The 12,667-nt window shown below is 37.1% G+C and overlaps 1 protein-coding gene across 1 annotated transcript in view; it reads left to right on the top strand.

Annotated features, from left to right (window-relative positions):
• LOC111062748 (phospholipid-transporting ATPase ABCA1) overlaps positions 1-10,814 on the top strand; it is a 34,506-nt gene extending 23,692 nt beyond the window's left edge. Inside the window, exons 20-26 of the mRNA XM_039420181.1 lie at positions 1,251-1,430; positions 2,110-2,352; positions 4,125-4,354; positions 5,017-5,164; positions 7,161-7,371; positions 9,340-9,565; positions 10,305-10,814. Coding sequence (XP_039276115.1) covers positions 1,251-1,430; positions 2,110-2,352; positions 4,125-4,354; positions 5,017-5,164; positions 7,161-7,371; positions 9,340-9,565; positions 10,305-10,469 — 1,403 coding nt within the window. The 3' untranslated portion in view covers positions 10,470-10,814. The remainder of the gene's footprint in view (positions 1-1,250; positions 1,431-2,109; positions 2,353-4,124; positions 4,355-5,016; positions 5,165-7,160; positions 7,372-9,339; positions 9,566-10,304) is intronic.
• The last annotated feature ends 1,853 nt before the right edge of the window (positions 10,815-12,667 follow it).

Genomic DNA, 12,667 nt, shown 5'->3' with positions numbered 1-12,667 from the left:
TGATTATTGTAAAATCGCTTCCCGGTGGTTCGGAACCCACCTAAAACTGTAGTACCACTCATCTCTCATTATCATCCGCCGCATTAACCACGCACAAGCCTAGAGCTCATGTGGGCAAAAAAACTTCACTGTCATCATTAGGATTTTTTCGATTTGGAATCAGACCATTATTTCAGTGAAATAGAACAAATGAATTTAACACTTTATCTATTCAAAGATTTCTTAGAATTTCATACATTTCCAGTAGAAAATACAATATATACAGGGTGTCCCAAAATTAAAAAGCAAACTTCGGGAATAGGTTCTAGGGGTCAAAACAAAGAGAAAATGTAGAATTTTTTTTCCTAAAACGCTTCGTTTACGAGATATTCGCCATTTTGTATTTTTTACAAAATAATTTGAATCTTAAAAGTTTTAGCAACCGATCGCTAAAAAAATCAATAGGTATGTTCAAATAAGAGAGATGAACAGTAGAAAAGATATTCAAATTTGGTAGGTATGTAGGTATGTTCAGTTGGCCCTTTAGAGGCGCACTAAGAACGGATTTGAAAAAAAATCCAAAGATACGCCCAAAATCTGCGTTTTTTAGCGTTTTCTCAGCTTTATCGAGAATAAATGAACAGAAAATGTTCAAATTTAATACAGAAACTCAGCTAGGGTGTAATAATGTTGTGTTAGAAGGAATTTGCAATAAAGTCAAAGATACGCCCAAAATTAGCGTTTTTTTTTCTTTTTGTCAAATTTATCGAGAATAAATGAACAGAATTTGTTCAAATTTAGTACAGAAGCTAAGCTGGAGTGTAATAATGTTGTGTTAGAAGGAATTTGAAATAGCGCCAAAGATACGCCCAAAATCTGCGTTTTTCCAGCGTTTTTTGCGCTTTCTCAGCTTTGACTTTCTGATGGAATGAAGCATGCTCAAATGAGAAATGCAGGCGAGCGAAGCGAGTCCGCTGATCTCATTTTTGGACGTTCCAGTCGGGGGTCCAGAGGCGGAGCCCCCTGGCTAGACGGATATGGCGAGCGAAGCGAGCCTGACGGCTAGTCCAAAATAATTGCGGGAGAACGGTGATAGAGAAATTTACCAAGAACATATTTTTTTTAAGGAAATTTCATTTACAATCAGTCAACACCAAAAAATGAGAATCGGATAAAGCATAACAGAGATACAATGAAATGTGTGTTATTTTTTCGAGTCAAATGTCATCAATAATTGTTTATAATCAACTAAAGTGTATACTTTATTCCAGCTCTTGCAACACCTATAGTTGCTGCTATAGTGAGCAGCTTTATTAGTAAAGCTCTTGGTGGAGCATTCTTGTCCGTTATACGACTTATACCACCATGTTGTCTGGGAAATGCACTGTTCAGATTCGTTCTTCTTAGATACAATCATCTGTCTAGCTTGCACTGCAAAAATGAATCTACAGGTAATACAGCCTACTATTATTATTAAATCACAGTTGAGTTCTTCTTGTTGTATTTATTTTCTCTAATGCCCAGTAAATGGATACAGTTAAATACGAATTACGTATCAATATTAATACCGGGACCTATTATTCACTGGATCAATATTTATGATACAAAATGAAATGCTGGTATAGGCTAATCATACCATGTTTTTAAGAATTTCTGTTGATTGTTGAACTATGAACGACACTACTTTTTCTCGAATTTGAATGTATTTGATGTTTTTTTTATTATTTAAAATGTTATGAGTACGCCTAATTTATCACATAGTACTTCACTACATATATGAAATTCTGCAATGATTTGTTGTCTTCTAAGGTCTGAACAAAACGCCTGTTTTGTACAGATTGTATTCCGTAGTATATATATGTTTACCTCTGGTATGCAAGCTTAGGCTCCCATATATTTTCTTTTGCTCAATTTGTAGGAAGTTATTGCGAAATTTATATAATTTTAATTTCTGATAGTGCTTGAAGGTCTTCTTATTTATTATATCATATAACCGTCCTTACATCTACTCTGTCCATATATGATGTACCCATAGAATTCTCAAAATGAGTAGTTGGTAAAAAAAAAACCAACGATTCTTGTAGTAATCCAAAACTAATTTACTAACCCAGACACAATTTTCGCTTTCAGAACTGACTTACTTTGGATGGGATGACCAACATTTATCGAAAGATGTATTTTTCTTAGTGATCGGTTTCTGCTTGTATGTGTGCCTGATTTCTCTTCTGGAAATTCAAGCGTGGCAAATGTTTCTGGAATACATTAGTAGTAAATTTATGAAAGTATCATGCACGGATGATGACGTTCCAGAACTTGACGTTGATGATGACGTAAGAAAAGAAAGGAATGAAGTAGTCGCCAGCCGTAATACAGGTAGGACGCTACATATAAAATAAGATATCATTGCTGCATCAAATGTAAAATCGATTATTTCATGTTAAATGAATGTATGCTGTGTTATAGTGAAATCTATACAAATAAAAGTGAAGAACACTTTTAGTCAGGTCACTCACTCCCGTGTAATTGGAAGGACACGTAAAACTGTCACTGCTGAAAGTGTGTTCGTTCCATTGACGGCTTAAGTTATATATTCAGGCGAGATGGGAGCTTCCCGTAAGGACTCCCCATCATCAAAAAGTCATACGAATTTTCTTTCTACTGTCATCATAGTTTTGTTCCTGATTGGATTAATAAATTGCTATTCTAGTAACTGGCCTACACCTTGAGAATAAAATATTTAGTATTGGTACTGTCGGATGATATATGTTACATTGTAGGTCCCGGCTGCCTAAAAAATAGTCGTTAGGTAATATCAGAGGCCCAGAAATTGATCAGTTGCGATCTGAAAACTTGACACCAGACTGACCAGACCTGAGCCAGCCATCTCATTCGATATTATTATTAGTATAAATTAATCAAACTGTATAAAACTGTTAGGATTTACCTACATAAGTTATTAGGATTGTATTAGATAATTTTCTTACATTGGAATAAACGGTCTTTTCTTCGGAATATAGAAATTGGCAATTTTTGTGTATTGGAATATGGGCTCAAGTACAGTACACTCAACAATAAATTTTCAATTTTTCGACCGAATTTGATTCATGATGCATGATTTTGGATCGCCTTGACGAGCCGAGAAGAATGAAGTACGATAAAATCTGAGCATTGTGTCAAAGGTTATAAGTGTTTGAAATTTTGATCCTTGAGGTGTCCTTATGCGCGCCTCTCCACTAGGAAATACTGAAATGAAGTGCATCTAACGAGTGATTCTCATAGAACATAATATGATTTCCATAGATGGATCCATAATCTCATGAACTTATAACATTGAAATAACAATGTGAGGGCAATGTAGTTGGTGATGATGGTTGAAGCTGAAAATTAGGTGTTTTTCACAGTACAAGGGTTGTCAGGTGTACCTAGAAATCTATTATGAGATAGAGCGCTCTACCTATCTCAGATTGTAGAGCACAAAAATACGCCCAGAGGGATTTTGAATTATACATCCAAATGGTAACAATCGGAAAATATTGTTGATCAAAAACTAAAATTCATGAAAATTGATTTTTTTCTTTAAATTTCACTCATTTTTGAAAAATCATAACTCAGTACTCATTAGAGATAGAGAGTTCCGTATGATCTCCTTTTATTTAGAATATTTTATTCTCAAAAAAGGCGAGAGCATATTTTTCTGTCCGATTAACGAATTTGGCGGAAATAGCTGAAAACTGGAAAATGAACCGTAAATACGAGGTTTTTGGGCCACTCTGTATCTAGCACAAGGAAATTTTGCTTGAAGATATTGGTTCTGGACTTCTCTTATGTATCCAAATAATATTACCTATAAAAGAATCAGAACTATAATATATATTGCAAGCACCAATGCATATAGTGACTGGACTATACTGTTTCTGCACAAATTAATCAGCTGATGAAAAGTGAAATGAGCTTGTTTGTGGCGCTTCAAGATTGTATACGCGGCTAAAGACAGATTTAGTACCTGTGGAAAACTATATATTGTCATATTGTCGGATATGATGCATGTTAATTTTTCAATTTTCAACTAAGGTACAGTGATTTTTGAAAGTTATTGACTAGTTATACGATATAAATTGACTTTTTGACATGTTGGTTGATTAAAGGAGCGCCGACGCACCGTGTGATGGTGGTAGACGGTTTGGCGAAGCGTTTCGGGCGGTTCCGCGCGGTGCGGGGGGTGAGCTTCCAGGTTGGGTCGGGCGAGTGCTTCGGCCTGCTCGGAGTCAATGGAGCCGGCAAGACCACCACTTTCAAGATGCTCACTGGCGCCCTCCTCCCCACTGCCGGCACTGCGCAAATCACCAACTACAGTCTGCAAAACAATCGATCCAAGGTAACACCATTCCTTAGGAAACATCTTCCACTGCAGTCGTTGTAAACCGTACTTGATTTGACACATTCAAATGTCTTCATAGAAGTTATCTAACTAAACAACCTTTTGTCATTCAAATCTCTCAGCATGGAGAAGTAGGGTTAATGACTTTAGGTATTAAAAACTTCACCTCATATCATACCCCAGTAAAGCCAGCCACTAAACGTTAGGACATTTTTGACTGACAGACGAACAGTGTTCTGTAACAGCTGACCTGCAAGAGCACACAAACTACTGCACACCTGCGTTGGAAGTGACTGCCACCAACGTTCCGGTTTTCGGCTGTAAAATCCTATCCTACAACGTGAAACGTTTAAGACTAAAAAAGAGATAAACTTTAGTATACTGATCTAAATATATTAAAAAATAGAAAATGAAAAATCTCATTTTTAAAGCAAGTTCAAAGTCAATAAAGGAGCAGGAAATATATTCAAAAGTATGCTACTAAGTGGCCTAGATCTTGCTACTTGGCCTTCTATATTGATAGCTTCTTGTAAATTATTATGAGCTACTACTCGGCCTACTGGCTACACCGTATAGGTTTTGTTTTAGTAAAACTCAAGGTTTTCAAATCTGATTCAAATCCTTGATTTTTTACTCAATCTTCTATAAATTTGTTGCAGTACTTGTCACAAATAGGCTACTGCCCTCAGTTTGATGGAATCAATGGTCTGCTCACCGCCAGAGAAACACTGATCATGATTGGTCAGCTCAGAGGGATGCTGAAACCAGTTGCCGAAAAACAAGCCGCCTATTGGATTGATCTTCTAGGTATGTTGAATATTATTGTACAGGAATGCAGGAAAATTCTGTATTCATAATTGGATTCTTGACTTATATATCACTGAGATCTGAATTCAAAAACTAAATCCCCGTTTGGGAAAATATTGAACTCGTGTTATAGAGAGCGTTACCCGAAAACAATTATGAAGAACAACTTTACTCTTCCAGAGAATTACGTAATTTAGAGCCATTTCCTTACCATTTTATTACTTTGGTTTTGTTTCCACCGGTATTAAGACTATACCACCAACCTACTAAAAATATTTGTTGAAACTAGTTTCCAATTTTCAAGTAGCTGTTATTCAAATCCAAATGCATTAGTCATCCATTTTACAAAGGAAATACATACCAATACCAAAAAATAATCTAACACACATATAAGCATGGTGGTACAATAAGGAGACAGAATACTCACAAGACATGGTCTGAGCGTGGTAATTTAAAGACGGCATATCTGGCAAACTTTGCTAATAGGTTGAATAATTTATTGGAAAAAGTTTGCGGTGATTCATCCAAATAATGCAAGGTACATAAGCGCAGTAAGACAGCACTGTACAGATATTTTTTGAGAGGAAATCCAGCTTTTGTAGTAGGAGGTTTTCAATTCACTCACCCAATAATATATATTAGATACACATTTACTTTTATTCATGACAAAAATTCTATGGAAAAATGATTTTATGAGTTGTCAGCAATGAAATTGTAGGCTACATGAAAAGCTTCCACATTATGAATGATTGTTTTTAAATACTCATGTGATTTATGTTGTTTGCCAATTTGGATCAATTTGAATTTATATAAATTTAATGCTTGCTCTGCTCTTATCAGTGAAACGAATGAGTGTCTCTTTTGATGAATTCCCACTACCAGTTTCCCCTCGTTATAGTTCTGAGATCGGGACCATTGGAAAGAGCCGGTGTCCAGCTGTCAATCCAAGTGGAGTGGTATCCACGTTTGCAGTAGCCAGCGTGAATTCTATAAGTGTAATCTACCGTACATATATTGTCTAATCTTGTTAATATCCCCATATTTTATCCCTCTCTTGTTTTCAATAATCCTTACACATTCTTTCCGGACAAGGTGAGATGATCATCGCTCTTGAAGAGGCAGTGATACCATAGAGGAACAATAGCGTAGGTAAGTAGATATCCCATGGTATAGGGCGTTCATGTCGCAACTTTTATTGTTATCTCAAGCCGATTACTGTCGAATATTGTCGATTTTTACTGTTTTGATCGGGTAAGACTGTATGAACGGCACAATATGAGAGACTACGAGCGTCACACAGCTTCACGGGAAAGAACTACGTGGACTATCGGCTTGAGATAACAGTAAAAGTTGCGACATAAACGCCCTATGCCATGGGATATCTACTTATGCTATTGTTTCTCTATGGTGGTACTTTCCCGGCTACTTTCTTTCCTAAAACCAGCAGGTGACATTCCACTCTTCCCCCAGCAATTCCTTTAAGTTTTGGAGGGCAGGGGGAGAAGGACACCACATTCTAGGTAACAGCGGCCCCTTTCTCAGCCACTGTCACCTAAATCGCAAAACTCGGAGAAAGATAAGGTTACCCACAGATGTATCTTTCAAACAACTAAGGGCCATATATGCACCATCTCAGTTCAAACGGAGACAGATCAGCTGTAGGTTCGAACCCGAAATGAAACACACTGTATAATAAATGCAACCATACCTCAATGTAAACGTAACATAACGTTAAACGTAGATGTTAAACGTAATTTTTCCCTGAGGGCCAAACCACACGATGCGTTTTTTCTAGCGTTTCCAGACGAGTTGGCAAGGTAGGAAACTTTCTGATTGGCTGATTGGGTTGGCATTCGGGAATCAGCTGATAATCAGCCAATCAGAGAGCATCCTGCCCTGCCGCTCGTCTGAAAAAGCCTGAAAAATGCTTCGTGTGGTTTGGCTCTAAGGAGGAGTAGCAAGAATAGAATACAATGACGTAGTGTAATGTGTGCAGGTTTGACCGAGTTCGCAGACAGACAGTGCTGCAACTACTCTGGCGGCAACAAGCGGAAGCTGAGTGTGGGCATGGCTCTGATGGCCGACCCAGTGCTGCTCTTCCTCGATGAGCCAACCAGCGGCGTCGACCCCGTTGCTCGCAGGAAGCTCTGGCTGGTGCTCGCCAAAATACAAAAGGCCGGGCAATCGGTGATGCTTACATCGCACAGGTTCACAATCACTAATATATTCATACAATTCAAACGATCCAAACGAAACGTGAGACATTGCAAACAATAATGTTTGACAAACTTTCTTATGAAACTTATCAAACTGTTTTCAACTGGCTTGAGGTAGGCCTCTTGATGTTTAACCCTTGTCAGAAAAGCTATATCGACAACCTCAACAGCCGGCTATTGCACACATCCCTCCAATGCATTTCCCCACTACCCCCCTCCTGCCAGAGTGCTTCCCCTATCACAGTCTGTAAGAGCTTGGCTGGCGGTCAGCATTCTCTCCTCTGCCTATATAAGGGGCACTCGTTCTTGACTTGCTTTCACTCTGCTCCTGGTTATAGAAGTCAGCAACTCCTGGCTTCGCTAGTAGCCACCTGTAGTCAGGATAACTTGGGCTAATAGTAGCCTGATATATTATGATTCCCAGTCTGTAAAGGACTCTACCCCAGCTCTTGAATTCCAAGGTTGGCACGTAGCCACTTGTCCCTCTAAGTTCTCTTGCGCCTGCAACTATAGTGAGGTCCATGTTATAATGACAGTATTTGATCAAATTTGGTTTTGCTATCCTTGTTTATCATTCGACAAAGCCGGTGGTACTATCCTTTTCTAGGTCCACAACGATGACAATTATGTTTTTGACAGTGTAGAAATATAATTAATTAATGCAGAGAATCGGCATCGCTATTTTTCTATCTTTATCCACTGCCATTATAAGGTGGACCACACTATAGGGTCGACTTGTTTGTCACCCTTAGGGTAAACGTCCACTGGAACCGTATTAAACCAATCCGTTCGGCCGTTGGATCGGACGAATCTGCCGGCCGTTAATTCGGCCGAATATGGTCGTCCATTGGAACCGTTTATGTCAGTCAAGTTCAGAAGTTGGCTGGTTGCCAATTATTGAATTAACTACTATCATAGCCACCAACATTTTTCAAAAACAATGATTATATTGAGATTTTGAAAATTGCATAAACAAATATCCACTAAATTAGTTATTCATTACAATAATCCTACCTTCAACAAATATTCACTAAATTAGTTATTCATTATCAAGCAATCTTTGTTCACAGATTCCTTTGAACATCACGACAATGATATCTTTTGTCTCGCATATCCCACAATGGAACATGCTCTTGAACCAAACTTATCAACTTTTCATTGCCCATAGTTAAAACAGACAAGACTGTGAAACAATTTTGAGGTTAGGATGATGTTGTCTCAGCTTGACTTCGGCCGGATAGAGCCGGAAAATCTCATTAGATTCGGATCGAAAACTTGATCTGCCGGAGATGGCCGTGCACGGACGTATGAACCTGTTGCAATGGACGAGCATCTATAGCTTTCTTTGTTGGGAGATCGTTCGGACGAGTTCGGTAGTTTTCGGCCGATGCTAGTTCGGACGAAATCGGTTCCAGTGGACGGCCCATCTTATACTAAGAGACTCCTGGTTATCTTGATTCCTATTCCACTGAGTCAGTGTTCATTTACCACCTTTCTTTCTCTAACCCATTCCCGCTTACCTAGCAAGTGTTTATTTACGCCTAATCATTTATCCCCCTTTCACCCCTCCCATATGGTGGCAGTGTTGATACACAGCTGACCATTGAAATTTTCCAAGAATCAAGAATATCTCTGCGAGATTCTCAGGCTCAGGAACAGAGATTCCGCCGACTCATACCTACCCAAGTTAACTGATCTAAGGGGATAACATGTTTTTTAGGAATATAATAGCCATTTTTAGTATGAAGTCAGTCTCACTTATCTTTTAGCCTGTAATTAGAATAGAACTAAATATGTATTTGTGTAGTATAGAGACGTCAAACCTTATCAGAGTTACAGGCTGATCAGACTTCTTATGCTTGTTAAATATATAGTGTCTTAACATTATTAGAAAACGTCAATGCCTATAATGATTTATTTATTGACATGTAGTATTACGGTATTTGCTTGTGTTTGCAGTATGGACGAGTGTGAAGCTCTTTGCAACAGACTGACCATTATGGTGAGAGGCCAAATGAAGTGTATTGGAAACATTCAGTATTTGAAACAGCGCTTTGCACAAGGCTTCACAGCCATTTTAAAAATTCAACAAATGCATGGGCAAAATCAGCTGGAACGCGAGGCAACACTCAAAGAAGAATTCTCCAGGAGGTTTGGCTCCTGTGAAATAATCAGCGAAACAATTGTAAGTTGTTGTTGCATTTCTACAATAATTTATTTAATGTTACTTTTTCTAGGTGAAATGAATCTTGTCAGTTCCTCATGTAATTTATAGTTTAATTTATAGTAATCCATACTATAATTTTGTCAGTTCCTTATGTAATTTATATGAACCGAACTAGTTTCGATGCTCATCAATACATCATCTTCAGTGGCCTTTTTTGAGTTGGACTATAACTAAAAAGAAGAGTGTCTGGTGTAAATAATATTACCGTATTTTTTCTTATTAGGTAAATTGACGAATCAGCTTTGTATTATATTAAGAGCAATATTTCCAATTCCTCATGTTTGTTTCTTTCCAAATGCCACATTGTATTCTATTACAAACTCAACAGTTCGAAAATTAAAATTATGGTAAATTTTTAACTGACCACACTCTTGAGTAGGCACAACACAACAAGACGCAACAATATCCTTTATCGGTTCCACTTTGTCGGTAGTCGGTTTGACAAGATCTTTAATAATTTGAAATGATTATCAGTTTTTAGGCCTATTTTTCATTTAAAAAATAATAATCCATTCATTATAATTTTTATAAAATAGCTTATTAGGAATCAGTTATCCTATAGCTCGATGACATACAACATCGATGGAATTCTTGGTCCTGTAGACCTCGATTGATTAATATTCTAGCAAATGTATTTAAGTCTACTAACATACATTGAAGTATTAATAATTTAACTATTCATTATATTCTCTTGCAGGGTACTCTACAATATCACATAAAGACTACAAGCATTCCTTGGTCTCAGTTGTTCAAAACGATGGATGAATTGAAGAATCAGTTTGATATAATTGAGGATTACACTTTAAGTGAGACAACACTGGAGCAGGTGTTCATTTCATTTGCCAAAGAAGATACAAAATGAATATAGAAGAGATTTTTGTTTATAAACATCATTTAAATAATATTACCAAATCATATTACTCAAATCATCACATTGGAACTATCAGGCTACCAGCAAGTGAGAGGAGACTATTTTTATCAAACTCCATTTTATAGAAGTACTGCTTTTAACTATGCGCTATAATAGATTTTGATTATTCAATTTCAATATTTATTGGATTTTACCTGTTATTCTAAGATTCTTTCAGGACATGAATCAAAACTATTCCTGAGAATAAGTAAATATTTCCTAAATTATTATTCTAGTCATGTGATGATGTTGTACTGTATTATATAAGATTTATAACAATATGATACGTGATTTGAATTGAATGGATAATTTGTATTCAGTTTATTTTCCTCTTCAGCTAATAAATACATTTGGCTGGTGGATAAAAACGAGTAGGACGAGAGCTTGACTTGCAAGCCAAGTTTCGAAAGTATATTCAAACTCAAAGTAGATGGATGTGAATAAAGTTGAGAGTGTACTCTAAACGGTTTCCTTGCAAGTATTTAATCGAGATCATACAGAATGCTGCAAAAATGGAAGTAAATGAGCCCGGCTGCTCACTTGTAATATCTGAATTTTCTATTTCTCGACCGAATTCGACTTATGGTGCATGATTTTGAACCCCCATAACGAGCCGAGAAAAATGAGCTGTACTATGATTAGATCCGATCATTGAGTCAAAAGTTATGATGAGTGTTTAAAATGTTGATCCTTGAGGTGTCCTTATGCGCGTCTCTCCACTAAATAAATTACATCTGTACTCCGTGCAAATCTTCTTCAGACTTTGAGGAATTTGCGGCGCAGATAAATGGAGGGAGATCAGCCAATTGCAGTCATAGGTGGAAGCGTAGTTGTCAATTTGTCGAATAGAGTCAGCCGAGTCTGTGACTGCAGAGGAAACTTCCTAAGTTTAACATGAACGCTTGAATACTCACTGGAAATTAGAGAACGCTAGCCGGTAAACAATGGCAACATAGCCGTCGTTGTATCCCTGCCGCTGTATGCCTTCTCTGCGCCGCATGCCTTCTGCTGCGCATGTCCATCCAAAGTCCGAAGTTAATTTGAACGGAGTATAACTGGTGATTCTCATAGAATATGAACTTATATCATTGTGTAATCTCAATTTGAACTCAGTAGCCTACTTATAAAAGATAGAGATTCAAATCATCTCATTTTATCAAGAATTTCATAATCTAAAAGAAGGCTACAACGATTTTTCTGACCGATTACAGGATTTGGCGGAAATAGCTAAAAACTGGAAAATGAACCAAAAATACAAGGATTTTTTGGGAGAATCTGTATCTAGCACAAGGAAATTTTGCATAAAAAAATTGGTTCAGGACTTCTCTTTTGTATTCAAACAATGTATTAAAAAATCAGAACTACAATATAAATTGCAAGCACACCTTCTTTTTCATGTCCACATTGACTAAACTAAGTATCAAACCACATTATGACAAACAAACTTGATATGAATAAATAATTGAATCCAGTTAGACAACTGGCACTGTGTAAACGGCACTTTTGCCTGGTTTCACCAAGTTCGGTCAAGGCATTTGAACATGGTCAAATCAGGTACGGTTTACGAGTCACAGAGGACTTACTTTTACTTTGTAAAATTGTGAACAAGTGCACTTGAACGGGAGTGCCTCAGATTTGCGAGATTTCAAATTGTCTTTTGAAAACAATTCCAATTGTTTTAAAACTCATCTGAGAGGTTAGGTTTGGCTTTTAAATGTTAATATTTGAAATGTTTCAACAATTTTAGATAAACACATATAACGTAAAGTTGAAATAGTCCACTTTTGAGATATCGCACATACGAATAACACCCACTTTGACATGATTTCTATGGCAATAGTTGCTATCAATAATTCCAGTTCCCACTTGTTAAGAGTACCCGGCTTGACCAAGCTTGGAGAAACCGGTCCTTAATTTAATAACGAAGCCATACACACTCTCAACGACAGTTTGCTTAAATATCATGGCCTAGTCCAGTCTGTTCTAGGATTGAGTCTTGCTTCTATCATGCTGATCTTCGGCGGCCAACTACACCCATCTTCATTAAATAATGAGTTCTTTAAATGAATGCAACAGATGTTGTCATCTGTTGACAACCTGGCAATTTATCAAATGTTTTATCCACTAACAAGATTTTTTTTTATCCTGAA

This window comes from Nilaparvata lugens, chromosome 2 (genome assembly GCF_014356525.2).
Source record: "Nilaparvata lugens isolate BPH chromosome 2, ASM1435652v1, whole genome shotgun sequence".
Lineage (NCBI taxonomy): Eukaryota > Metazoa > Arthropoda > Insecta > Hemiptera > Delphacidae > Nilaparvata > Nilaparvata lugens.
This window is presented reverse-complemented; position numbering and strand designations above follow the sequence as displayed.